This window comes from Oryctolagus cuniculus, chromosome X (assembly GCF_964237555.1).
Source record: "Oryctolagus cuniculus chromosome X, mOryCun1.1, whole genome shotgun sequence".
Taxonomy (NCBI): domain Eukaryota; kingdom Metazoa; phylum Chordata; class Mammalia; order Lagomorpha; family Leporidae; genus Oryctolagus; species Oryctolagus cuniculus.
The window spans coordinates 33,792,532-33,818,522 of record NC_091453.1 but is presented as its reverse complement, the minus strand read 5'-3'; the positions used below and the strand labels follow the sequence as shown (position 1 = coordinate 33,818,522).

The window sequence follows — 25,991 nt, the reverse complement described above, 5'->3', positions numbered from 1 at the left end:
TGCGAATTTCACTCTGTTACCTCCGCAGAGCCACCTTCCCTCATCACCCCACCAAAAAATACTGCCCTACCGACTCCTATACCATTCCTTCCTAATCTCCCAAGTCCACTTTATTTTTCTATCTTAGCACGTCTCACTGCTAGCCAACGGTGGCTCATCTGGCTTGCAATATGCTTATTGACCTGTTTATCTTATTTATTGCCCGTTTATCATATTTACCATCTGTTTACTGGCTAACTGGGTATGCTCTTTCTGTCTTGTGCTGCGGCTAAGAGACTGGAACAGTGCATTGTACATCACAGGTGCTTGCCAAAAGACCCTGGAGTGGGGGGGGGGCAGCATTGTAGTGCAGGTCTAACCTGCCACCTGCAACACTGCCATCCCATGTAAGTACCAGTCTGCAGCCTGGCTGCTCTCTTTCTGATGCACCTCCCTGCTAATGCACCTGAGAAAGCAGCAAAAGATGGTCCCTGCCACACATGTGGGAGACCAGGATGAAATTCCAGGCTCCTGGCTTCAGCCTAGCCCAGTCCTAGCTGTCCTGGGCATCTGGGGAGTAAACCAGTGGATAGATCTCTCTCTCTCTCTGCCCCTCTCTATGCCTCTATCTTTACAAAGTCCACGAGTGGGATGGGATGCATGTGGGACATACAGCAGGCAATGTGTCCAAGAGCTCACCTCCATGCGGTCAAGGGTAGTGCGGCTGCTGCGGACGATGCTGTTGCTATAAGCACGAGCACTGCCTGGCTCGGAGAGGGGTCCGTAGCGTTGGCCCAACAGCTGTCCCCTCAGCCTCAGGTACTGCCTGCGCAGTGCTGGGGGGTGCCCAGCCTTGGCATTCTCCCGAAGCAGCTGGCTGCGCCGGCGGATATATTGGGTCCGAAACTGTGGAAACGTTGGTGTGCGGTACGCGTTGTACCTGTGAGGTCAGGTGGCAGGGTGGACAGCAGGCACAGGTCACAGGGACTTGATCAGTTAAAGGGACAGGGGAGGAAAATGAGGCGTGACTGGGGTCAGGGTGGCAGGAGTGATCAGCAGCGGTGATACAGGCTAGTCTATGGCACTAATAGTGGGCACGGTGAAGTTAATACAGGGTCGATCTCCCCTGGGGCCACTAGAGGGCGACTGAGTCAGGGGACACAGGACCAGTATGCAGAGACCAGTCAGGCTGACAGGACAATGGGGGTTAGTGGCGGCTGGTGGTGAAGTCAGCCTGGGTCAAGATGGTACAAGAGAACTCTGCAAGGGAATGATGTCCCAGCCTGAGTTCCATCCTCCCCTCCCAAAGGCAGCCGCTTTGCCCATGCCCACTTCTGAGCGCACTTTCCCAGCATGCTCTTGGAACCCTCTCCAGCCACCTCCGGGCGTGCCCCACACCCTGCTACTGCGCAAGCTCACCTCCGGCATGCCCACGCAGCCGCATAAGGCAAGTTCTCCGCCCAGCCTCACTTATCGCCATTGCGCATGCACCACAGTAAGTTCCGCTCCCATGGGCTCCGACCCCACGCCTCACCTCGCGTCCACTGCTAAGACTTGCTGCCACACCGCGGCCATTCCCCGGCCTCCTCCTCTGGCGTGTCCGCCCGCGGAAGCCTGCAGGACAAATGTCTGGAATGTCAGCGTCCCAAGCGAAGAGATCTAGTTCTGCCCCTTCCACCAAGCGAGCGTTGCCATAGAAACCGGGGCCCTTCACGCTGGGAGGTCGTGAAATCCCACCCGGCTGTTACCATGGTCATCACCCCAGCACTGCCCTTCCCAGGGAGCGCCGGGGTGACTCACAGCCGCGATTCAGACCTGACCCCGCCCCTCCCGGTCGCCATAGCAACGCCCCTCCCCCGCCTAGCAATTCTTGCTTGACAGCTCCCAGTCATCTTGCCCCCGCCGCCCTCCGCCTTCCCTTCTCAGGTCCAAGAGAATAGCCCAGGATCGAGGACCACCTCCGGGGCTGCCTCCGGCTCTTGAGGCCCCCCGGGGCGGCCTTGAGACCACTGTCACCCGTTCCTTCTGTCTCTCTTCTCCCTTTCTCAGGCTCCAGGCAAGATGGCCGCCTGCTATCAGAAAGAGCTGCCGAGCACAGAGCGAATCGATGGGAACCCTTTGCAGGGCGTGGGAGTCTCGCACGCGCACTGAGGGACCGTAGCTTAGGCACAAGGACTGAGACTCCACCCCTTGGGCTCTATGCTTTCCGGAATGGCACTTTTTGTGTGAGTATACCCAAGGATAATGTCCGGGACGAGGGTACAGCGACAGGGGTGAGTCAGTTAATTACTCACTATAAATCAGAAATACGACTTTCAGAAACAAACTGAAAAGAAACGGCTTTTCAGAGTAGTTATCTTGGCCCAGCAAAACGGACTACTAGAAACATAATCATACACGCCGAGATCCCTAGAAAGCTCTCCTAGAATGTTCTGCAGTGACTGATGGGCCTCCGGACACCCCTGGGATGAGATGAGTCGGTTATGTGTGTGTCACTGGGAGTGGTTGGATTTGGATGCCCCCAGACAGCTGGAGGCTTGCCTCTAAAGGCAGGGAAATACTTCCTGAAAACAGTCTTTGGGGTTTGAATCTAAGCAGGCTACCCGAGGTTTCATTTCACCTTCAACAGAAAGCTGCATCTCAAACTGTTCACCTTAACATCATCAGAATAAACAATTTACAAGGTTGAAATACAGTGTTCACAGGCCGGCGCCGCGGCTCACTAGGCTAATCGTCCGCCTGCAGCGCCGGTACCCCGGGTTCTAGTCCCGGTCGGGGCGCCGGATTCTGTCCTGGTTGCTCTTCTTCCAGGCCAGCTCTCTGCTGTGGCCCGGGAGTGCAGTGGAGGATGGCCCAAGTGCTTGGGCCCTGCACCCCATGGGAGACCAGGAGGAAGCACCTGGCTCCTGGCTTCGGATCAGCGCGGTGCGCCGGCCATAGCGGCCATTTGGGGGGTGAACCAACGGAAGGAAGACCTTTCTCTCTGTCCCTCTCTCTCTCACTAACTCTGCCTGTCAAAAAAAAAAAAAAAGAAAGAAAGAAATACAATGTTCACAGTAGTTTATTGGGTCTTAATATCAACTGACAACATTTTCAAAACAATTTTCATGTTATCTTTAACAATTTTTTTGTTTTTGTTTTTAATTTGAAGAGGAGAGACAGAGCGAGCTAGCTCATCTGCTCTCTCCCAAAATTCCCACAACAGCTGGGTCAGGACCTGGGAACTGGGAACTCAGTCAGGGTCTCCCGTATGAGTGGCAGAAGTGCAAATACTTGAGCCATCACTGCTGCCTCCCAGGGTGCACATCAGCAGGAAGCTGGAATCAGGAGCAGAGCCTGGACCTCAGTGCAGTCACTTCAGTATGGGACGCAGGCATCCCAGCTGGCATCTTAGCCACTACACCAAATGACTGCCCCTTTCCCACTATTTGTATAAAGAAGACAGTTAACTGGAATGGGTTTTTTTAATTACTTATTTGCAAGTCAGAGTTACACAGAGAGAGAAAGGGGGTGGGGGTCTTCCATCCACTGGTTCACTCCCCAATGGGCCACAATGGCTGGAGCTTCGCTGATCTGAAGCCAGGAGCCAGGATCTTCTTCTGGGTCTCCCACGCAGGTGCAGGTGCCCAAGGGCTTGGGCCATCTTCCACTGCTTCCACAGGCCATAGCAGAGAGCTGGATCGGAAGTTAAGTAGCCAGGTCTCGAACTGGTGCTCATATGGGAGGCTGGCCTTCTGGCCAGGGCTTTAACCTGCTGCGCCACAGCACCAACTGAAGTGTTTTAAAGCCAGGCGAGCCGGCGCCGCAGCTCAATAGGCTAATCCTCCACCTAGCAGTGCCGGCACACCGGGTTCTAGTCCCGGTCGGGGCGCTGGATTCTTTCCCGGTTGCCCCTCTTCCAGGCCAGCTCTCTGCTATGGCCCGGGAAGGCAGTGGAGGATGGCCCAAGTGCTTGGGCCCTGCACCCCATGGGAGACCAGGATAAGTACCTGGCTCCTGCCATCGGATCAGCGTGGTGCGCCGGCCACAGCGCGCCAGCCGTGGCGGCCATTGGAGGGTGAACCAACGGCAAAAAGGAAGACCTTTCTCTCTCTCTCTCTCACTATCCACTCTGCCTGTCAAAAAAAAAAAAAAAAAAAAAAAAGCCGGGCGAACTGAGATGTATCCAAAAATGGTGTTACCCTTTTTCTGTGTTCTAGCAAAAATAGATCACCTTGCAATATATGGAATTGATATCTCCCTTGTCTATGTAAGTCATTGTCTTTTCATATTAGTCTTCTGTAACATGGTTGCTAAAGAATGAACTGTATTTCAAGGTAAATGTGTAACCTTCACAAGAACCACTAACATTGGGTAATGAATGTGCTGGGCACTGTCCAAGGTGATTTGTATGCATTGATCCACATATTTTTTAAGGTTTATTTTATTTATTTGAAAGAGCCACAGAGAGAGGTAGAGACACAGAAAGGGGTCTTCCATCTGCTGGGTCACTTCCCAAAGGGCCACAACAGCTGGAGCTGCGCTGATCCAAAGCAAGGAGCCTCCCCTGGGTCTCCCACATGGGTGCAGGGGCCCAAGGACCTGGGCCATCCTACACTGCCTTCCCATGCGCATCAGCAGGGAACCGGATTGGGAGTGGAGCAGCCAGGACCCGAAACAGCACTTAGATGGGATATTGGTGCCACAGGCCGGGGCCTTAACCAGCTGCGCCACAGCACTGGACCTAATCCATCTACTTTTTTCTTTAAATTGAAATTCCTAATACATTTCTCATGCACTTTAAAAAAAAACAGATTTATTACTTATTTGAAATGCAGAGAGAGAGAGAAAGAGAAAGAGAGAAAGGGATCTTCTATCCACTGGTTCACTCCCCAAATGGCTACAATGGCTGGAGCTGCGCCGATCCGAAGTCAGGAGCCAGGAGCTTCTTCTGGGTCTCCCACACGGGTGCAGGGGCCCAAGGACTTGGGTCATCTTCTACTGCTTTCCCAGGCCATAGCAGAGAGCTGGATTGGAAGTGAAGCACCTGGGTCTCAAATCAGCACCCATATGGGATGCTGGCGCTTCAGGCCAGCACGTTAACTCGCTGAGCCACGGCGCCGGCCCTGATACATCTACTTTTAATAAGTGTTGTGGGGCCTACTACTAACCCCATTTTACAGATCAGGAGACCTAAAGGCCAGGGAGTTCAAGGGTGACACTGAACTGGTCCCATATTTGTGATCAGCATTGGGTTTATTTCCATGTCCTTTTTCCACCATAAAGGATGTGATAAATGTTTTTTCCATTCATTTCTACCCTCCCTGGACAGAGCCGTGCCCTTCATTCTACCCACTCTGCCTCCAACAGGATGGGAGGAAGGGAGGAAATCACAGGAGAGTCCAAGATCCCCCAGGGATTTACTGTCTCACCATTGGAATGAGATCTTTTGTTGTTGTTTTTACAATATTTATATATTAACATCTAAAACATTATTTTAAATTGTTTTAATTGTTTGAAAGGCAGAGAGAAAGAGAAATTTCCCATGCACTGGTTCATTCCACAAATGCCCACAACAGCCAGGTCTGGGCCAGGCTGAAGCCAGGATCCTGGAACTCAATCCAGGTCTCTTACATGGGTGGCAGGAACCTAAGTACTTGAACCATCGCCTGCTGCCCTTCACGGTGTGCATTAACAAGAACCTGGATGAGAGAGCAGAGCCAGGGCTTGAAGTCAAGCCCTCTGATATGGGATGCAGGTGTCCCAATCAGCTCCACAAGCTACCTGCTCCTCAAACATTATTTTTTTTTAATTTTTTTAATTAATTAATTAATTTATTTTTTGACAGGCAGAGTGGACAGTGAGAGAGAGAGACAGAGAGATAGGTCCTCCTTTTTGCCGTTGGTTCACCCTCCAATGGCCGCCGCGGCCAGCGCACCGCGCTGATCCGATGGCAGGAGCCAGGTACTTATCCTGGTCTCCCATGGGGTGCAGGGCCCAAGCACTTGGGCCATCCTCCACTGCACTCCCGGGCCACAGCAGAGAGCTGGCCTGGAAGAGGGGCAACCGGGACAGAATCCGGTGCCCCTACCGGGACTAGAACCCGGTGTGCCGGCGCCGCAAGGCGGAGGATTAGCCTAGTGAGCCACGGTGCCGGCCATGCTCCACAAACATTATTTTAAAAATTCATCCTATAAGGCCATAATATGTTATAGAAAACAATCTAATGAAAGGGTAGTATGAGTAACACACATCAAGTGTTTACTACATCTGTAGCCTGAACGTTGCTGTTTTTAAGAGCAATATAATCTGTTTCAGAGGCAGTATAACTTGGCCACTGGCAAAGGCTTTGCCAACTGTGAGTTATATGGCTTCAGGTAAGTTGTATAATCTGGCTGTGGCTCAGACTTCTCATCTGAAAGAAAAGCATCTCATAGGGTTGGCATGAAGACTGAATGAGCTAGTACTTGTACAGCTTAGTCTAGCATCGGGAACAGAGTAAATACCCAGTCAGTGCTGCCTACTCTCCATTTTTTAAGAAACTCCCCCAAAACATATTCACCTCCCAGAGGTAGTTCTGGTGCAGAAATCATGCAAGTAAGAATGACCACAGCTACCACTTGTATGCTTTGAATTGTTCAAGTTTTAAACTCATTTGCGTACTCTCATTAGATTAAAATGGGTTTGAACAATAAGCTGACAGCAGAAAGCACTTGCAGTTGGGAGCTTTGGAGAAAAAGAGATTTGTCTATGTAAGTGGCAGTGTTATCAAACCCACATCCAATTCATTGTCCCAAAGAATGCAATAACTGAGGCTGGCTGGCATTTTGGCACAGTGAGTTAAGCCTCTTGGAAAGCCAGCATCCCATATCATAGAGGGATGGTTCGAGTCCTGGCTACTCTATTTTTTTTTTTACAGATTTATTTATTTATTTTAAAGGCAGAGTTACAGAGAGGGAGGGAGGGAGGGAGGGAGGGAGGGAGGGAGGGAGAGAGAGAGGTTTTCCATCTGCTGGTTCACTCCCCAAATGGTCCCAGTGGCCAGAGCTGGGCCCATCCAAAGCCAGGAGCCAAGAGCTTCTTCTGGGTCTCCTACGTGGGTACAGGAGCCCAAACACTTGGGCCATCTTCTACTGCTTCCCAGGCCATAGCAGAGAGCTGGATCGGAAGCGGAGCAGCCAGGACTTGAACCGGCACCCATATGGGATGCCGGCACTGCAGGCAGCAGCTTTACCAACTATACCACAGTGCCAGCCCTAGCTACTCTATTTTTGATCCAGCTTCCTGCTAATGCTCCTGGGAAAGCAGCAGAGGATGGCCCAATTACTTAGGCCTCTGACACCCACATGGGAGACCCAGATGGAGTTCCTGGCTTCTGACTTTTGCCTGGCCCAACCCCCACTGTGGCCATTTGGAGAATGAACCAGCAGAGGAAAGATCTCTCTCTGCCTTTCAAATAAATACATAACTAAATAAAAATCATTCTAAAATGTACTAAAAAAAAACTTATTTTTTTTAAAAAAGGTTAATGGGGCTGGTATTGTGGTATAGCAGGAGAAACCTAGTGGTTGCTGGGTTATGTCCCAGCTGTTCTGCTACCAGCCCCACTCCCTGATGATGCCATGGGAAAGATCATGGAGGATGGCCCAAGTGTTTGAGTCCCTGCTATGCATGCTGGGGATCTAGATGGGACTCCTGGCTCCTGCCTTCAGTCTGGCCCAGCACAGGCTGTTGCAGTCATCTGGGGAGTGAGCCAGTGGATGGAAGATCTCTGTCTCTCCCTTTCTGTCTGTAACTCTTTCAAAAATGAATAAATAAATATTTTTTTAAAAAAAGAGGATACTGGCCGGTGCCGCGGCTCACTAGGCTAATCCTCTGCCTTGCGGCGCCAGCACACCGGGTTCTAGTCCCGGTCGGGGCACCGGATTCTGTCCCGGTTGCCCCTCTTCCAGGCCAGCTCTCTGCTGTGGCCCGGGAGTGTAGTGGAGGATGGCCCAAGTGCTTGGGCCCTGCAAAGACCTTTCTCTCTGTCTCTCTCTCACTGTCCACTCTGCCTGTAAAAAAAAAAAAAAAAAAAAAAGAGGATACTAGAGCCAATGTTGTGGCACAACAAGTTAAGCTGCCACCTGTGACACCAGCATCCTACATCCAAGTGCCAGTTAGTCCCCACTGCTCTGCTTTCTATCCAACTGCCTGCTAATGCACCTGGGAAAGCAGCAGAAGATGGCCCAATTACTGGGCCCCTGCCACCCACATGGGAGACCCAGATGGAATTCCTGTTTCCTGGCTTCAGCCTGGTCCAGTCCTGGGCTTTGCAGCCATCTGGGGAGTGAACCAGAGGATGAAGATCTCTTTCTCTGTTTCTCCCTCTGTCATTCTGCCTTTCAAACAAATCTTTAAAAGAAAAAGAATCTCATAAATCAGGACAAGGATGTGGGGAGAAAAGTTTACTCAGGCCGCTAGCAACCTGGGAAGTGGCAGGCTAATGCCTTGACATCCAACCAGTCCAGTAAAGGAAAGGAAATCAAAATTTCTGTAGGAACTACAGATTGCCCTACGTGACCATGGTCAAGTTAAAGGTACGCAGGACAGGAAATTCTTCCCGTCATTGTGGCACCATTCCGTGGAAGCCTCTCTCATAGGAAGCTTGGTTGTTTGGGCTGTGGTTGTAAATCTCTTCCTTATCTGGGGTGTGCTGTTTCTGCCAGTCTTTCTCTACAGTCCCAGATCCAATCCTGTGGTCCTGCTGACTGGGCTGGGCTGATTACTTTGCACCTTAGCCAGCTTTCTTAAGGCCAGTTTCTGGAATTCTCAAACAAGCATTATTTATTAGTCACAAGATCAGCAGTTAGCTTTTGTTACTGAGAATGGGGAAAAGGAAAGGAAAATGGATTTAGTAAAGACACAGCAGGTCAATGGAGGGGCAGAAGGTGGCTCACAGGCCTGGGGCTGCCAAGTCACTAGAAGCAGCTTCTCCAGGTTGTGAGGGACCTTGGTTACAATCAAGACATCTAAAAACAAAGCTTCAGCCATGGGGGACCACAAGTCCCATTCATTCTAACAATCCAGGGCTATTTCACTGCCAGAGTGATGGGCAGGGGCCCCAGCCAAATAAACATCAAAAGCAGATTTGGACAGAAAAGCCAGGTAAGCCAGAGCCCTTTGAAGATAATATTCGTCACTGCAGTTAACTCCAACTGTGGAGGACACAGGCAGGGGCCATGTCTTTCCCAGACTAGTCCTTCCTTCCCAGGCCTCCTGCCATCTGCCATTTATACCCCGCCCCTGCCCTGCCCTGAGGGTTTTTTTAAAGATTTTATTTATTTGACAGGTAGAGTTACAGAAAGTGAGAGGGAGACACAGACAGAAAGGTCTTCCTTCCATTGGTTCACTCCCCAAATGGCCGCCACGGCCAGAGCTATGCCGATCCGAAGCCAGGAGCCAGGTGCTTCTTCTTGGTCTCCCATGCGGGTACAGGGGCCCAAGTACTTGGGACATCCTCCAGTGCCCTCCCGGGCCATAGCAGAGAGCTGGATTGGAAGAGGAGCAGCCGGGACTAGAACCGGCGCCCATATGGGATGCCGGCGCTGCAGGCAGAGGATTAACTTACTGCACCATGGCACCGTTTTGTTTTAAGATTTATTTATTTATTTGAAAGGCAGTTCGGGGCTGGCGCTATGGCTCACTTGGCTAATCCTCCGCCTGTGGCGCTAGAATCCCATATGGGCACTGGGTTCTAGTCCCGGCTGCTCCTCTTCCAGTCCAGCTCTCTGCTGTGGCCCGGGAGGGCAGTGGAGGATGGCCCAAGTGCTCGGGCCCTGCACCCGCGTGGGAGACCAGGAGGAAGCACCTGGCTCCTGGCTTCGGATCAGCGTAGCTCCTGCTGTGGCGGTCATTTGGGGGGTGAACCAACGGAAGGAAGACCTTTCTCTCTGTCTTTCCCTCTCACTGTCTGTAACTCTACCTGTCAAATAAATAAAATAACTTTAAAAAAAAGAAAGAAAGAAAGGCAGTTACAGAGAAGCAGAGGCAGAGCGAGAGCGAGAGTCTTCCACCTGCTGGTTCACTTCCCAGATGGCTGCAATGGCTGGAGCTGGGCCTGTGGGAAGCCAGGAGGTTCTTCCAGGTTTCCCAAGTGGGTGCAGGGGTCCAAGCACTTGGGCTATCTTCCACTGCTTTCCCAGGCCACAGCAGAGAGCTGGATCAGAAGAGGATCATCTGGGACTTGAACCAGTGCCCACATGAGATGCTGGCACTGCAGGTGGCAGCTTTACCCTCTACGCCATGGCACTGGCCCTATGCCCTGGGTTTAGAAACGCAAAGGAGGGGGCTGGCTCTGGGGCTGGCATCCCATATGGGCGCTGGTTCAAGTCCCAGCTGCTCCACTTCTAATACAAGTCCCTGCTAATGCACCTGGGAAAGCAATGGAAGATGGCCCAAATCCTTGGGTCCCTGTACCCACACGGGAGACCTGGAAGAAACTCCTGGCTCCTGGCTTCAGATCGGCCCGCCCCCGGCCCTTGTGGATATTTGGGGAATGTGCCAGTGGATAGAAGAAACACAAAGGAAAGCAGGGCCCACAGTGGCTGTGTCTGCTTTTCCTGACTACCACAGGTGGAAGTGGGGCCCAATTCAGAGGACAAAATGGAGCATGACTTGAGGGAAGCCAGGTGGCTTGGGATGATCAGGATGTACTGAGAATCAAGGCCAGTTAGGGAATGGGAGGAGCCTTGGAGCTGAGGGATAATTGGAGTGAATTCATTCCTGAAGTTTCTTCCTAAATGGGGCAAGTGGGGATTGGGATGGGAGAGCACAACTTAAATTTTACTGTTTCCTGATGAGAAATCACTTGTCTCGGGCTGGCATTTTGAACAGTGGGTTAAGCCACTGCCTGTGAGATACTGGCATGCCATATTGGAGTGCTAGTTCAAGTCCTGGCTGCTCCACTTCTTCTTTTAAGATTTATTTATTTATTTGAAAGAGTTACACAGAGAGAGAAGGAGAGGCAGGGGGTGGGGGGAGAGGGAGAGAGGTCTTCCATCTGCTGGTTCACTCCCCAGCTGGCTGCAATGGCCAGAGCTGGGCCAATCTGAAGCCAGGAGCCAGGAGCTTCCTCTGGGTCTCCCTCATGGGTGCAGGGGCCCAAGGACTTGGGCCATCTTCTGCTTTCCCAAGCCATAGCAGAGAGCTGGATTGGAAGCAAAGCAGCTGCCCATATAGAATGCCAGCACTGCAGGCGACAGCCTTATCCACTATGCCACAGCACTGGCCCCTGCTCCACTTCTGATCTACCTCCATGCTAATGTGTCTGTGACAGCAGCAGAGGAGGGACCAAGTGCTTGGATCCCAGCCACCCACATGGGAAATGTGGATGGAGTTCCAGTGCTCCTGGCTTAAGCCTGGCTCAGACCTGGCTATGGAGGCCCTTTGGGGAGTGATGCAGCAGATGGAAGATAGCTCTCTCAATAAATCCTTAAGAAGGAAAAAAAAAAAAAAGAAAACCTTTGTCTCCAAAGTCAAAGTTCTTAGAACTTCATAACTCTCCATGGACCAAGTTAGCAATGAGATTCCTGCAATCAGAAAAAGCTGCATCGAGCCCCTTGGGTAGCTCCCAGTGATAGGGGCTCTTGGGGCTCCTGGAAAGGAAAGGAAGAAATATACATGATGTAACCCTTCAGGAGCCCCAAGGGAGGTGGAGACACAATCTTCAGATGTTGTCATGTCTGCCTCATGGATCTGATTGAGCACTCTGCAAACTTCTATAGAAAACAGTCTACTTTTAGTCAGTTCCCTGATGGGTTCACCTTGAATGCCTCATTAGCATACATGTCAACCTCCTTTAGAAAACATAAAAGTCTGAGCTAGGCGTTCTTGAGCAGCAGGTCTGGGCAAGTAGCCCTCCAGGACAGGCAACTGCAGGACAGGCCCTCCAGGCTGCTGGAGAGCTTTCTCTACTTCTTTCAACAAACATCCTTTACTTTGTTCACCCCTTCCTTGTTTGTGTGCCTCATTCTTCATGGTCACGAGACAAAGAACCCAGCAGAGAAGAGAAGTTGTAACACAGAAGACTGCAGTATTCCTTGATGGATCCAGCAGAGGAGGGAAGCTGTGATCCAGAAGAATGCAATGCTTGATGAACCCGGCAGAAAGGAGAAGCTGTGACCCAACAGGAGACACTGGAACACAGAGAGCCGCAACACAGAGAAGAACTGCAACACACCAAGCTGGAACCTGGAAGCTGTGCTGTTCCTGAAGACTCTGATGCAAAGAAGAATCTGCCACACCTCTCAGGGATGAGATGCGGACAGAACCACTGGAGCCATAGACCTCTCCTGCCACTACCCCTGCAACACCGACACCAGAAGTCTTGCAACGCCAGCACGCAGAAATAGCAAGCCAGCCTTCTGAGAGGTGTCTTCAGCTCCTGCTATGTGCCAGCGCCAAGGAAGATGATAGAGCTGCCATTCTGGTGCCAAACACCGAGAAAACAATTTCAGAAATTGGTTCCTGCTGTTTGGTTAGTGTCGGTACGTGGGGGAGGGCACTGAGAAATAAATGTGAGCTGGGGATGAAAAGGAGCCAGATATGCAATGCTCTCAACTGCTGAATGTGAGAGTAAGTTGGCTGATGAGGCTTATCATCAGCAGGAAGTCATGAATTCATGAGGGATAGGACTGGGGTCACTCTGGTATTAAGATATCAAATTGAGGTGAGCATTTGGTACAGCAGTTAAAACGCTATCATTACATCCCAAATGTGTCTAGCCTTTGATTCTTATTTTTTTCTGCTAATACATTGAAGTACATCTCCTCTTTTCAAATGTTCAGCCACCCTTACTTTCCTGGGTGAGGCTCCACCTGGTTGTGGTGACACTTTACATTAATTTACTTTTTTAAAGATTTATTTTATTTGAAAGGCAGAGTTAGAAAGGTGGGAGGTGGGGAGACAGTTTCCATCCACTGGTTCACTCCTCCAGATGGCTGAATTGGCCAGAGCTGGGCCAGGCTGAAGTCAGGAACTTCATCCTGGTCTCCCCATGGGTGCAGGGGTCCAAGCACTTGAGCCATCCTCTGCTGCTTTCCCATGTGCATTAGCAGGGACCTGGGTGGGAAGCAGAGCTGCCCATATGAAATACTAGCTTGTAGGCTGTGGTATGCTACAAAGTGTGCTCTGACACTTTGCATTTATTCAGCACTTGCTACACTGATCCTCCATAAGCATCACAGCCCCATTTTGAAGATAAGGAAAGCGAACTGGCCAGAGGTGCAGAAAGCATTGGAATGAGTATTTGGGCTTCGGCAGGAAGTAGAACTGGAGTAAGTTTCTTTTCTTTTTTTTCTTTTTTTTTTTTTAACAGGCAGAGTGGACAGTGAGAGAGACAGAGAGAAAGGTCTTCCTTTGCCGTTGGTTCACCCTCCAATGGCTGCCACGGCCGGCGCGCTGCGGCCGGCGCACCGTGCTGATCCAATGGCAGGAGCCAGGAGCCAGGTGCTTCTCCTGGTCTCCCATGGGGTGCAGGGCCCAAGCACTTGGGCCATCCTCCACTGCACTCCCTGGCCACAGCAGAGAGCTGGCCTGGAAGAGGGGCAACCGGGACAGAATCCGGCGCCCCGAACGGGACTAGAACCCGGTGTGCTGGCGCCACTAGGCGGAGGATTAGCCTATTGAGCTGCGGTGCCGGCCGTCTTTGCCATCTTATGTGTTCTGTTTCTTTGCTTTATCACACTTGCTGGAAATTCCAGTATGTTATTGAATCAGGAGTGGAAAGAGACTATAACCTTCCTTTGTTCCCAGTTGTAGCACAGGAAGGAAACAGTCTCTCACCATGAAGTGTGCTGCTGTAAGTAAGTTTCTTATCCTGAGTGCCAGAACCTCCCCCCCACCACCTCCACTGGTAACCTTGCCTCAGTCTGCACATCTCTGGCATTCAGTCCCCAATCTCTTTCCACTCCTGGCTCCCTTCTGACCTCCCAGACTGGCATTCCCACCCTGAAGTTGGCAATGGCTTTCAGCCTTCTGTCTGACCTCGTCTGGCGGTGCTCTCAGGCCATCAGACTAGGCTCTAGCTGCACTGGCTTCCCGTCGCATGCTTTGAACCTTGCACAGCATTTCTGGTATCTGGATTGCTGTCTCCTACACACTCACTTCGCTGACATCTCCTGATCCTGTGGAAATAGACTAATAATGAGCACTTTGAACACCTACAACAAGCACTGTTATTTTTTTTTTAATTTAAAAAAATTTTTTTGACAGGCAGAATGGACAGTGAGAGAGAGAGAGACAGAGAGAAAGGTCTTCCTTTTGCTTGTTGAGTCACCCTCCAATGGCCACCGTGGTCAGCGCATTGCGCTGATCCAAAGGCAGGAGCCAGGTGCTTTTCCTGGTCTCCCATGCGGGAGCAGGGCCCAAGGACTTGGGCCATCCTCCACTGCACTCCCGGGCCATAGCAGAGAGCTGGTCTGTAAGAGGGGCAACCGGGACAGAATCCGGTGCCCCGACCGGGACTAGAACCCGGTGTGCCGGCGCCACAAGGCGGAGGATTAGCCTAGTGAGCCACGGCGCCGGCACAAGCACTGTTCTAAGCACTTGATCCAAATAGAAAACCTGGTTGAATCCTCACAATGACCCTGTGAAGTTGGTGCTATTACCATCTGTTGTCGTAGATGGGAAAATGCAGGCAGAGTGGTGATGCGACCTGCCCATGCGCACACATCAGATAAGCAATGGACTTGAAGAGTCACAGCCTGGCCACCTGGTTCCACAATCCTTCCTCTTTAACCCCTACGCCGACACCCGCCACCAAGTTACTTTGTGTGGGCTCCTCTAGTGTGCATCAAAGTACTTTCTGTCCCCCAACTCCCCTCAGCAACCCCTGCCAGCTCCACCTTCGGAAGATACCAGAACCTGACCTCTGCTCTCCCATGTGCACTCTCCCACTGGTCTTGACTTCTGTCCTGACACAGCTCCCCTGTCTGTCCTCAGGGCAACCAGAAGGAATCTAGTACAAACCACGCTGACCCACAGCCCTCTGCTTGGCTCCCATCTCTCAGAGAAGAAGCCAGGTTCTTCTCCATGGCCTACAGGCCCTCCAGAACCTCTCCAACCTCCCCTCCTATCCCTAGCAGTGTTACTCTGTGCCGGCCCTGCTGACCTCCTTGCTACTGTTCCTGACACATACCAAGCAAGCTCCTACCTCAGTCTTTGCACCTACTTGCTTTACCTTCTGCCTACAATTCTCTTTTCCCATGTGTTGAGGCACGCTAAGGTTGACAGATTTGACCAGAAAAGAAATGAGCCCTTAAGATCAGCACACTGGCGTAACGTGTTAGGCCCCCACCTGCAATGCCACCATCCCATATGAGCAGTGGTTTGAGTCCTGGCTGCTCTGCTTCTCATCCAGCTCCCTGCTAGTGCACCTGGGAAAGCAGCAAACAGTGGCCCAAGTACTTGGGTGCTTGCTACCCATGTGGGAGAACTGGATGGGGTTCCAGGCTCCTGGCTTTGGCCTGGTGCAGCCCTGGATGTTGTAACCATTTGGGGAGTGAACCAGTGGGATAGAAGATCTCCCCCCTCCCTGTACGTTTGCCTTTCAAATAAATAAGTAAATATGTAAAAAATGAGCCCTTGGTATAGTCAGATGTTACTTAGGCACCAAAAACAGAGAGGTTCCCGCTCATGTCTCCTGTGTCAGCCAACATGGCGGTAAAGGGGGCTGAAGGAGTGCATGGCAGATGCTAGGACATCGTCTGCCAAGCAGCCAAGTTCACGCTGCAGCTACGCATTTCTCCAGCACAGAGTCGGGGGCGAAGACGACCAGAACACCCCAGACCTGCCCAGAACCTCAGGAGGCGAGAGGGAAACCATCTCACGACAGCCTCCCTGGTACATGCGAGATGAACAGCCAACGGCCAATGGCCTCGCGCTGGCTCCTCACAGGCTGCGGCCTGTCCTGACAAGCACAGCGTGTCCTGCCGACACTGAGATGAGCTTATCCACGTGGCCTGTGCGGAGACAAGGTAGCCAGGCCACCATGCTGGAGCCATTCCCTCAGACCAGCTCCATGCTGCTTTATTTCCCTCGAGGCAGTCCACTCCCCAGTGTCACATTATACTGGACTTCTTTTTAATTTCTTTACTTTTAAAGACTCATTTATTTATTTGAAAGGCAGAGTTATAGAAAGGGAGAGAGAGGTCTTCCTTCTGCTGGCTCACCCCCCAAATGTGCTGATCTGAAGCCAGGAGCCAGGAGCTGTGTTCAGGTCTCCCACGTGGGTGCAGAGGCTCAAATGCCTGGACCATCCTCCACTGCTTTCCCAGGCCATAGGCAGAGACCTGGATGGGAAGTGGAGCAGCCAGGACTCGAACTGGTGCCCATATGGGATGCTGGCACTTCAGGCCAGGGCTTTAACCTGCTATGCCACAGCACCAGCCCTTCTTTTAGTTTGTTATAAGTAGACCCCAGCAATACATGAATCCTGAGAAAGAGCTGTCATACGTGTTGCCCTGTTCCTGGTAGTATTATATGACAACACACAACACACGCTGCCACTTACTCCATGACCACTAGCAGGCGCTGTGCTGGTGTTTCCCACAGCATAGCTCCTTTCATGGGCCGCCTTTATCATCCCTGTGTTACAGGCGAGGAGACCAAGGTTTTTCAAAGTCCTAGGTTTTAGAGAAGGGAAGGCGTGACTTCTGGTGCTGGGCAAACAGAGGGCTGTAACTGGGGAGGGGAATCAGGGAGCGGGGGTTCCAGGACCAGTATGTGGAAAATACCAACGTAATGAACCAGTCAATGTCAGAGGTCAAGTAGAAGCCTGCATGTTTACAACAGGGTTTCCTGGGGCCTTGCAAGTAGAACTGCCTGTAGCTGTGGACTGTCTGTCACCTGACAGACCTGACAGCTGCACCCGACCCATGCCACTGTGGCAACTGAACAAACTGCACCACTCACAGTTTTCTATTATAATTTAATTTTTTGAAGATTTATTTATTTATTTGAAAGTCAGAGTTACACAGAGAGAGAAGGAGAGGCAGAGAGAGAGAGAGATAAGTCTTCCATCTGCTGGTTCACTCCCCTGTTGGCCATAACAGCCGGAGCTGCGCTGATCCGAAGCCAGGAGCCAAGAGCTTCTTCCGGGTCTCCCACATGGGTGCAGGGGCCCAAGGACTTGGGCCATCTTCCACTGCTTTCCCAGGCCACAGCACAGAGCTGGATTGGAAGAGGAGCAGCCAGGACTACCAGCGTCCATATGGGATGCTGGCACTGCAGGCAGCAGTTTTACCTGCTACACCACAGTGCCAGCCCTTATAATTTAATTTTTTTTTCCAGGTTCATAATTTATTGTACAAATTGAATTACCACATATTGAGTTGACATTAGCTTCTCCAGGCATGGGAACTTAGCAGATGTGGTACAATTTATAATCCATTTATGTTGCTTTCACAGCTGAAGTTTTTTTAGACCTTAACTTGAAGTATAAGACCAGCAAAGCAATGCCTCCATATGTAGCCAGTACACAATTCATTCTTCCCGTGAGAGTGTAAGAGTTGAAATATTTTTTAATACCAGTGAACTGGAATTGAGCATCAGTTTCTGGACCTGCCATGATTTCAATCGAAGCCTCAAATTCCGCAGCCGACGTCCTTCAACACACACAGAACCCTCTCTATAATTTAATTTTTAAAAAGGATTTATTTGGGGCCGGTGCTGTGGCATAGCAGGTAAAGCCACCGCCTGCAGTGCTGGCACTCCACATGGGTGCCGGTTTGAGTTCTCGCTGCTCCTCTTCCAATCCAGCTCTCTGCTATGGCCTGGGAAAACAGAAGATGGCCCTGCACCCATGTGGGAAGACTCAGAAGCTCCTGGCTCCTGGCTCCTGATTGGCCCAGCTCGGGCTATTGTAGCTATTTGGGGAATGAACCAGGGGACGAAGACTACTCTCTCTCTCTCTGCCTCCACCTCTCTGTAACTCTCTGTCTCTCAAATAAATAAATCTTTTAAAAAACAGATTTTACAATTAAAAAAAAAAGATTTATCTATTTCAAAGATGGAGTTATAGAAATAGAGAGAAAGAGGAGAGACAGAGATCTGTCTTCCATTGTGTGGTTCACTCCCCAAATGCCTGCAACAGCTGGTGCTGGGCCAGGCTAAATCCAGGAGTCTGGAACTTCTGGGTTTCCCACATGGGTGCAGGGGCCTAAGCACTTGGTCCATCTTCTGCTGTGTCCCCAGGCACGTTAGCAGGGAGCTGGATTGGAAGTGGAGCAGCCAGGACTTGAACCTGTGCCCCATGGGATGCTGGCATTGCAGGCTGTGGCTTCAACCCGCTGTGCCACAGTGCCAGCCCCTATAACTTAATTTTTCAAATTTATTTTTGCTTATTTGAAAGGCAGAAGACACAGTGGGAGGGGAGGAGGGACTGAGGTATATACTAAGTCTATCATCTATATATAAAGATAATTAAAAATAAATCTTAATGAAGAATGGGATGGGAGAGGGAGTAGGAGATGGGATGGTTTGTGGGTGGGAGGGTAGTTATGGGGGGAAAATCCGCTATAATCCAAAAGTTGTACTTTTAAAATTTATATTAAATAAAAATTTACTTAAAAAAACATAAATCTCCCTCCAGGGGAAAAAAAAAGGCAAAAAGCTCTTAAGACATTAGTGTTGGTAATAATTTTTTTTTTGGACATGCCACCAAAAGCACAGGTAATAAAAGGAAAACCTCACAAGTGGGCATACAAACAATGTTCCTGTCCAGCAAAGGAAACCTACAGAATAGGAGAAAACATCTGCAAGCTACTTACCTGGTAAAAGGTTAATATCCCCCCAAATATAGGGAACTTATACTAGTAAATACCATGGCTTACGAACTCCATCCATCCATCCATCCATCCATACAACAATGATCCAATTGAAAAATAGGCAGGGGACATTAATAGACATTTCTCCAAAAAGATACCAATGGCTAACAGTTACATGAAAAGCCGCTCAACATCACTAATTATTAGGGAAATGCAAATCAAAACCACGACATGTCATCTCACGTCTGCTCCAACAGTTGTGTTTAAGTCAAAAGGCAGGGTGGGGGCTGGCATTGTGGTGCAGCAGGTGAAACCGACATCCCATATGAGCACTGGTTCCAGACCTGGATGCTCCATTTCAGATCCAGCTTGCTGCTAATGTACTGAAGAAAGCAGTGGAAGATGGCCCAATTACTTTGGGCCCCTGCACTCATGTGGAAGAACCAGATGGAGGTCTTGGCTTCTGGCTTCAGCCTGGCCCAGCCCTGGACATTGAAACCATTTGGGGAATGAACCAGTGAATGGAAGATCGATCGATCTCTGCATTTCAAATAAATAAGTCTTATAAAGATAAAAGTGGGTGTTGTGGTGCAGTGAACTAAGTCGTTGCTAAGGATGCCAACATCTCATATCAGAGGGCCAGTTCTAATCCTGCCTACTCTACTTCCAATCCAGCTCCCTGCTAATGCTCTGGAGAAGGCACTAGAAGATGGGCCCATGCGGATTATGTGGAAGACCCGGATGGAGTTCCTGGCTCCTGACTTCAGCCTGGCCCAGATCTGCTATTATAGCCCTTTGAGGAGTGAACCAGCCAATGGAAGATCTGACTGTTGCTCCTTCAAGTAAGTAAATAATTTTTAAAGGAAATAAACTCAGAAAGCAAAGATGAAGTAAAAAAAAAAAAATACAAAAAGCTTCCACCGACAAATGACTAAGATTTGTTAAACAGTTAAGTTTGGAGTGTAGAGGCACTGATTTCAGAATACAAACATTTGCATAGAGGAGAGGCAGTGACTTCAGGATATAAACATTTAAAACATGTTTCTATGTATCTCAACAACCAAAGAAAAAAGTCAGAGCAGGGACTGTGGCACAGTGGGTGCCACTGCCAGCCCATACTGGAGCACTGATTTTCTTCCCAGCTGCTCTGCTTCTGAGCCAGCTCCCTGCTAACGGCTGGGAAGGCAGCAGCAGGTGGCCCAAGTGCTTGGACCCCTGCACCCACGTGGGAGGCCTGGATGGAGTTCCTGGCTCCTGACTTCAGCAGCCTGGTCCAGCTCTAGGTGTTGTGGCCATTTGGGGAGTGAACTGGTTTGGGTAAACTTTATTTCTGTCACTCCAACTTTCAAATAAATAAATCTTTTAAAAAAAAAAAGGTCTACTGGGTGAAGAGTAGATAAACTTGCATTCTCAAATAGGCACATTCCCCAAGTAAATGTTTCTGTAGGAGTTAAGCCTCAGTGGACCAGTCAGGGAAATTGATAATGTATATGATGTGGGATGAATGGGCAGTGAGCGACAAGACATGGAGACTTCCAGCAGTCTCTCTACATAGACCCCACACTGCAAATTCAGCATACCCACTATCCCATGATATACCTGAGCCTCCGCCATCACAAGACACCATAATTTTTTTTTTTTTTTTTGGACAGGCAGAGTGGACAGTGAGAGAGACAGAGAGAAAGGTGTTCCTTTGCCGTTGGTTCACCCTCCAATGGCCGCCGCGGCTGGTGCGCAGTGCCTATCAGAAGGCAGGAGCCAGGTGCTTCTCCTGGTCTCCCATGGGGTGCAGGGCCCAAGCACTTGGGCCATCCTCCACTGCACTCCCAGGCCACAGCAGAGAGCTGGCCTGGAAGAGGAGCAACCGGGACAGAATCCGGCGCCCCGACCGGGACTAGAACCCGGTGTGCCGGCGCCGCTAGGCGGAGGATTAGCCTAGTGAGCTGCGGTGCCAGCCACAAGACACCATAATTAACAGGTGTGTTGAGCTCCACCCACAAAACCTTCCCAGAGATCACCAGGAGCACTTAACCCCACCCAAATTCCACCACCTTTGTGTATTAAATTAGGGAACTGCATGTTACAAGATAAAGGGGGTTACTGAACTGGGGTGGTGCTAGATCCTCCTCCAAGGTTGCCCACATTTAGTTGAGTGTGTGTACCATCTCTTTAAATAAGCCTTGCTCTTATTCTTGCACTTTGTCTGCTTTGGATTTTTTTAAAGATTTATTAATTTGAAAGGCAGAGAGAGGTCTTCCATCCACTGCTTCACTCCTCACATGGCTGTTCCAGAGCTGTGCTGATCCAAAGCCAGAAGCTTCTTCTAGGTCTCTTGTAGGCGTGCAGGGGCCCAAGGATTTGGGCCATCTTCTGCTTTCCCAGGCCACAGCAGAGCTGGATCAGAAGTGGAGCAGCCAGGTTTGAACCAGTGCCCATATGGGATGCCAGTACTGCAGGCAATGGCCTTACCTGCTATGCCACAGCACCGACCCCTGGATTCATTTCTTACACCTTGGAGTAAATCCATCTGGGGACCCCCACATGTCCCAGCAAAGTGGCTGTTTAAAATAAAGTATTTATTTGAAAGAGAAAGGAGAATGAATCTCCCATCTGCTGGTTTACTCCCCAAATGGCCACAGCTGGGCGGGCTGAAACCATGAGCCAGAAGCTTTTTACAGTTCTCCCACGTGGGTGCAGGGGCCCAAGCACATTAGTAAGGAGCCAGATTGATAGTGTAGCAGCCAGGACTCTAACCGGGCCCATACCAGCCCCAAAAACATTTGGTAAAGTAGCAAAAATTGTCTTGTGCACTGTGCACTTCAGGTATTGTAGCGTTCAAACCAGCATCCAAAGTAACCAGGTCGCATGACCTCTGGATAGCACAAGTTGATGTGGGGATTCCTGTCCCTAAACCCCTCTGCTACTCTTGCTTTCCTTTTTGCCAAATGTTTTCTTGGTAGGATGGACCTGCTGACTTTTTACTTTACAGTTTAACCCACATGCTGGTTTTCCAGCCTTCAGTATGAGTAAAAGGATGCAAGAACTTAAAGGACTCTTCAATGGTATATTAGAAATGTCTATTCAGAACAGTGTCAAGAATTTTTAAGACATTGTAAGTCTTATGTATTTGGAAGTATACACTTTTTTTAAGAAAAGATTTATTTGCAAGGCAGAGTTAGAGAGACAGAGTCTTCCATCTGCTGGTTCGCTCCCCAAATGGCTGTGCCAGACTCCATCTGGGTCTTCCACGTGGGCAGCAGGGGCCCACACGCTCAGGCCATCTTCTGCTGCTTTCCCAGGCATATCAGTGCCGCCACTTCTGGCACCAGCAGCCGTGTGTGAGCCCCCACTGCTCCACTCGTGATCCAGCTCACTGATGCACCTGAGAATGGCCCAAGTGCTTGGGCCCCTGCATCCATGTGGGAGACTTGGCAGAAGGCTCCTGGCTTCTGATCTGCCCAGCTCCAACTGCTGCTGCCATTTGGGGAGTGAACCAGTGGATGGTAGATCTGTCTCTGCCTCTTAACTCTTTCAAGTAAAATAAACCTTAAACTTGAGGTCTCCATCCTTTTGGTAGTCCATGCTCACTTGCCTACTGGATCTTTCCCAAGTTTCCTTCCTCCTGGATCGGCTCTGAAATTACAAACTTGGCTGAATAAGGAAACAGCATTTGTTTTCAGGTTTCAGCTTTTATTCATCTTAATGAAGAACATCCTAAACATCATGAGACACAACAGAATGCTTTTTTTTCTTCCACCATTTAAAAAAAAAAAGACATTTACCAACATTTCGAAGAAGCTCTTCTCTATAACCTTGGCAATGTAAAAAAGGCCCTAAAGTTATCATGTTGATGCAGATTTCTTAAGTGTGTTTGGAAACTGCTTCCTATGATAAACATTTGTATAAGATTTCTAAAAACATTTTTAGATACAAATAAAAAAATAAAAAAAAAAAGTCTGACCAAATTGGTTTTTTCTGGCCAGAAGCAATAATCCTGAGAGTCTAAACTAATAAAGTAGTGAAAAGAAAAATGCTCAGGCCCTGCCAATGTCCTATTATCTTTAAATGGGAGAAAAAAATTTTTACAATAAAACATGGAGCTTTCTAAAAGGTCTTTAACAAGCTACCCTGGGAGCTCAATTCAAAAATAGTTGATATACTAAGATGTTTCAGTGCAGCTCCAAAAAAAAAAATCGTTATAAATAGACGTTTGGAAGGATGATCCTGGATCAGAAGTGTTATTCCTTGTGTATCTGAGAACAGTAAGAAGGGGGAGAATTATCTCTGGCAGCAGCAGGCTGACAGCATACTCACCTCCCAGAGGTGATAAAGATGCTGAGGGCTGGACACTGGGGACATACCCCTTACTCCCAACCCCAAGAGTAGAGGATTAAAATGGGTTTTCATAATCTCCCCCAAAGCAGACCAACCCTGACATGCACTGCAAGCAAAAAAGGCCCAGAAATGCTGGGTGGGTAAGGGATGCGAGGGAAGAAATGCTAACAGTCTGGAAGGAAGGCAGAGAGAAGCACAGCAGGGTTCGACAGACGGAGGTCTGCTCACTGCCCAAGTCCAGGCCTCACCTACGGTATGGGCACACACTGCATCTCAGTTGTCATAATTGTCCCTGTAGTTTCCTCCTGAGTAGCGTTCGTAACCACCCTGGCTTCTGGGGAAAAGCACGTGAGCTTTACACGAACATTATACACAGCTATGTATGTCATGTTAACTGAATGCATAAAACAGGACACAGCAACTTCAAGACTATGTCTAGGGAACACAGCTTCATGCATACAAGTTACACGTACCGTATTAAATTCTATCACGTTTGGTGCACTAGAGTCACCAATCAAACACAGCACAATCAACACAAAAGTATTACCACTCAGTCCTGGTGCGATCAAATGACCACACAATGCATTACGTAACACAAAATGTTGTAGTTCATACCCGTCCTTAGTGCACACTAGTAACACCTAGGTGTGACAGGCGTGCGGATCCCCAGGCAGCTGAGCGCTTAGGGACAGAGGAGCGGAGCACCCCACCCCACCCCACCCCGACTACCAACCTGCCACCGTAGTCCCGGGACCGTCCATATCCGTATCCATATCCTCCAGGTCGAGAGTCATACCTGCTGCTCCCATAGCCCTGGTCCCCACCACCTACAGCAGGTGAGAAATATTTAAGCAGCAGTTGTCCAGACACACGGTACTAATAGGCGGATGCCCCACACGCCAGGATCAAACTGACTACACACTCACCTCTGGAGTAGCTGCGACCACGCCCATGGGCCCCAAAGGCACCCCCTCTGGTTCCCCGGGCAGACTTGCCTGCGTGGTCCACGCGGATCTGCCGACCATCCAGGGACTAGGCGTGGCAGGGAGACACAAGGAGGGCGGATTGGCAGTCAGTCAGGGCAGTGGCGAGCTCAGAGCGGGCATGGGCAGGTGGGCCTAAGAGCCCAGAAATTCCTGCTGGGCACCAGGTTCTGGGTGCCATGTTCCAGAACAAGCTCCTTTGACCAGAATGGCTTCATCAGGAGCTACAGCATCCCACAAAATGACCTGTATCCACCGTGTTCCCCCTGCCACTACTTACATCTTGACTGAACTCAGGCTGAGTTCTCCTCCCCACTCCTCTAAGCTGCCCGACTATTAGGGCTAGACAGACACCTCTCTTGGTTTGAGGCTTCCGAGTCCATCCCAGAAGACTCACGAGGTCCTCTCCGGGCCAGGCCCACAGGTCTGCAGACTCTACTACCTAAGCCCAGGGCAGGTCAACCATCCACAGGTGGCTTCTCGGCCTCATGCAGGACCAGTCGTCGCCTCCCAGGCAGCCCGGCTCTGTGTGCCGCTGCCCTCCACCCCCTAGAACAGAAGGCAGTCACGCTCCTGTGAGTGGGCACTGCGGGGCTTGGTGGCCACGCTGCCCCTAGCAGACACAGAGGGAAAAACAGAAGGAACGGAGGAACGGCAGATGGGGACAGGGCCCCTCTGCAGGCAGAAGGCCTCACCTCTCCATTCATGGCTCTCATGGCGTCAGAGGCGTGCTCTGGGTTTGTGAAGGTGATGAAGCCAAAACCCCGGGATCGCTGAGTCTCCCGGTCCTTGACAACGACCACTGCGGGAGGAGAGAGATGGGAAAGGCGGTGACGAGGGTGGCCTGCAAAGCAGGGACCAACACAATCTCACGGAGTCCTCCGAAATGTACACTTCAGGCCTAGGAACGCGGGAAAAGGATAAATCGACCGTCTGGGTCCTCCCTGAACGTTCCCTGACATGACCTGCTCCATCATCGCGGGTCCGACTCCAAGTCTCACCCTCAGAAATAGGCCCGAAGCTGCTGAAGTGGTCTTCCAGCGCTTGCTCATCGGTGTTGAAGTTAAGCCCTCCAATGAACAGCTTCCCTTCTTCAGAGGACATGGCAATGAGTTCGAGTCCTGCGGGGAACGGAATGGACCAGGGTATTCAAAAAAAAAAGGTCAGGCAAACTAAGGATTAAAGAGATACACAGAAAATACACAAAAGGGAACAAAATAATGAATGGGTGCAATCTGAAAGGGAAGGAAAATCTACCGGTTTAGAGGAGTCGCCATTTGAAGGCCGCCATTGCGCATGCCCACAACCTCCCAGGTGCCACGCCCGTCATTTTGTACTGCTGCGCAGACTCAGAACACTCGCGCGTTTCCTCCGCGCGCGCACAAGATGGCGGCGGTCACGTGGGGAGCGGGGGGGGGGTGTCCCAGTGTCCCGGCCGTCGTGTGGTCACTACTGCCCCGGACGCTGGCAGCCTTTCTCTGCACTTAGATAAAGCGCGCCAAGCTCCCAACAACCGACATGTTTCATGTGTACGCACGAAACCCGCCGCCCACCCCGACCAACGCCTAAGCATACGTGTCAGCGGCTGCTCCCTTCCCCACCCGCGCCCCTTCCTCCTGGCCGCCGCAGCATACCAAGGGAGTCGTTCTGCGAGATTTACTTTGCTTACCTAAAAATTAAAAAGTAAAAGCGGCAGGCAAATGGCCACCTCGCGGGAGCAGAGAGAACAGGGAAGCAGCCGTGCGCGAAGACGCCTGATAAAGCACACGTAGAGGGCACGTCACGGGACGTCCTCCCCCACTCCGTCAGTCAACGTGCTCTGGCGTGCCTGTTCACTGGCTGAGGCCAGAGGAAGGGTGGAGAGGAAGGGATGGCAGAGCGAAGGGAACAAGCCTCTCCGTGCGCGCCC

The 25,991-nt window shown here is 50.5% G+C and overlaps 2 protein-coding genes, 1 long non-coding RNA gene and 1 pseudogene across 15 annotated transcripts in view; 1 reads left to right on the top strand and 3 right to left on the bottom strand.

Moving 5' to 3' along the window:
* The window catches only part of WDR13 (WD repeat domain 13), a 10,870-nt gene extending 8,723 nt beyond the window's left edge, over positions 1-2,147 (bottom strand). Inside the window, exons 1-3 of one of the 7 annotated variants that reach the window (XM_070067034.1) lie at positions 1,938-2,147; positions 1,514-1,593; positions 679-885 (exon numbers count right to left, since the gene is read on the bottom strand). In XM_070067034.1, the coding sequence (XP_069923135.1) occupies positions 679-684 (6 nt within the window). In that variant the 5' untranslated portion in view covers positions 685-885; positions 1,514-1,593; positions 1,938-2,147. Of the gene's footprint in view, positions 1-678; positions 967-1,398; positions 1,803-1,937 lie in introns of those variants that run through there. The other 6 variants (XM_070067029.1, XM_070067032.1, XM_070067031.1 and 3 more) reach the window with 6 other exon arrangements.
* On the top strand, positions 2,071-22,756 carry LOC108178714 (uncharacterized). 2 transcript variants are annotated; one of them, XR_011385567.1, is made up of 5 exons: positions 2,071-2,204; positions 6,277-6,335; positions 11,986-12,475; positions 19,440-19,606; positions 20,417-22,756. It is a non-coding gene; the product is annotated as an uncharacterized lncRNA (long non-coding RNA). The 2 variants fall into 2 exon arrangements; XR_007912023.2 differs by lacking the exons at positions 2,071-2,204; positions 6,277-6,335 and having other exon boundaries at positions 11,114-12,475.
* On the bottom strand, positions 17,277-19,161 carry LOC138847653 (ATP synthase membrane subunit K, mitochondrial pseudogene; annotated as a pseudogene).
* Positions 22,434-25,991, bottom strand: RBM3 (RNA binding motif protein 3). 6 transcript variants are annotated; one of them, XM_051827085.2, is made up of 7 exons: positions 25,752-25,991; positions 25,084-25,203; positions 24,778-24,884; positions 24,026-24,131; positions 23,833-23,926; positions 23,348-23,452; positions 22,434-23,017 (listed from the first exon to the last, which is right to left on the bottom strand). In XM_051827085.2, exons 2-6 carry the CDS (start codon positions 25,184-25,186, stop codon positions 23,380-23,382), a joined length of 483 nt encoding a protein of 160 aa, XP_051683045.1. In that variant the 5' UTR covers positions 25,187-25,203; positions 25,752-25,991; the 3' UTR covers positions 22,434-23,017; positions 23,348-23,379. The 6 variants fall into 6 exon arrangements, with proteins under 6 accessions (XP_051683045.1, XP_008270800.1, XP_002719942.1 ...); XM_008272578.4 differs by having other exon boundaries at positions 23,348-23,433; XM_002719896.5 differs by having other exon boundaries at positions 23,348-23,430.

Coding starts and splice junctions, on each gene's coding strand:
- RBM3 (XM_051827085.2), bottom strand. CDS start 25,186: ATGTCCTCTGAAGAAGGGAAGCTGTTCATTGGAGGGCTTAACTTCAAC. Junction 24,885..25,083: donor CTTCGGGCCTATTTCTGAGG/GTGAGACTTGGA, acceptor CTCCTCCCGCAG/TGGTCGTTGTCAAGGACCGG. Junction 23,927..24,025: donor TGGTCGCAGCTACTCCAGAG/GTGAGTGTGTAG, acceptor CACCTGCTGTAG/GTGGTGGGGACCAGGGCTAT.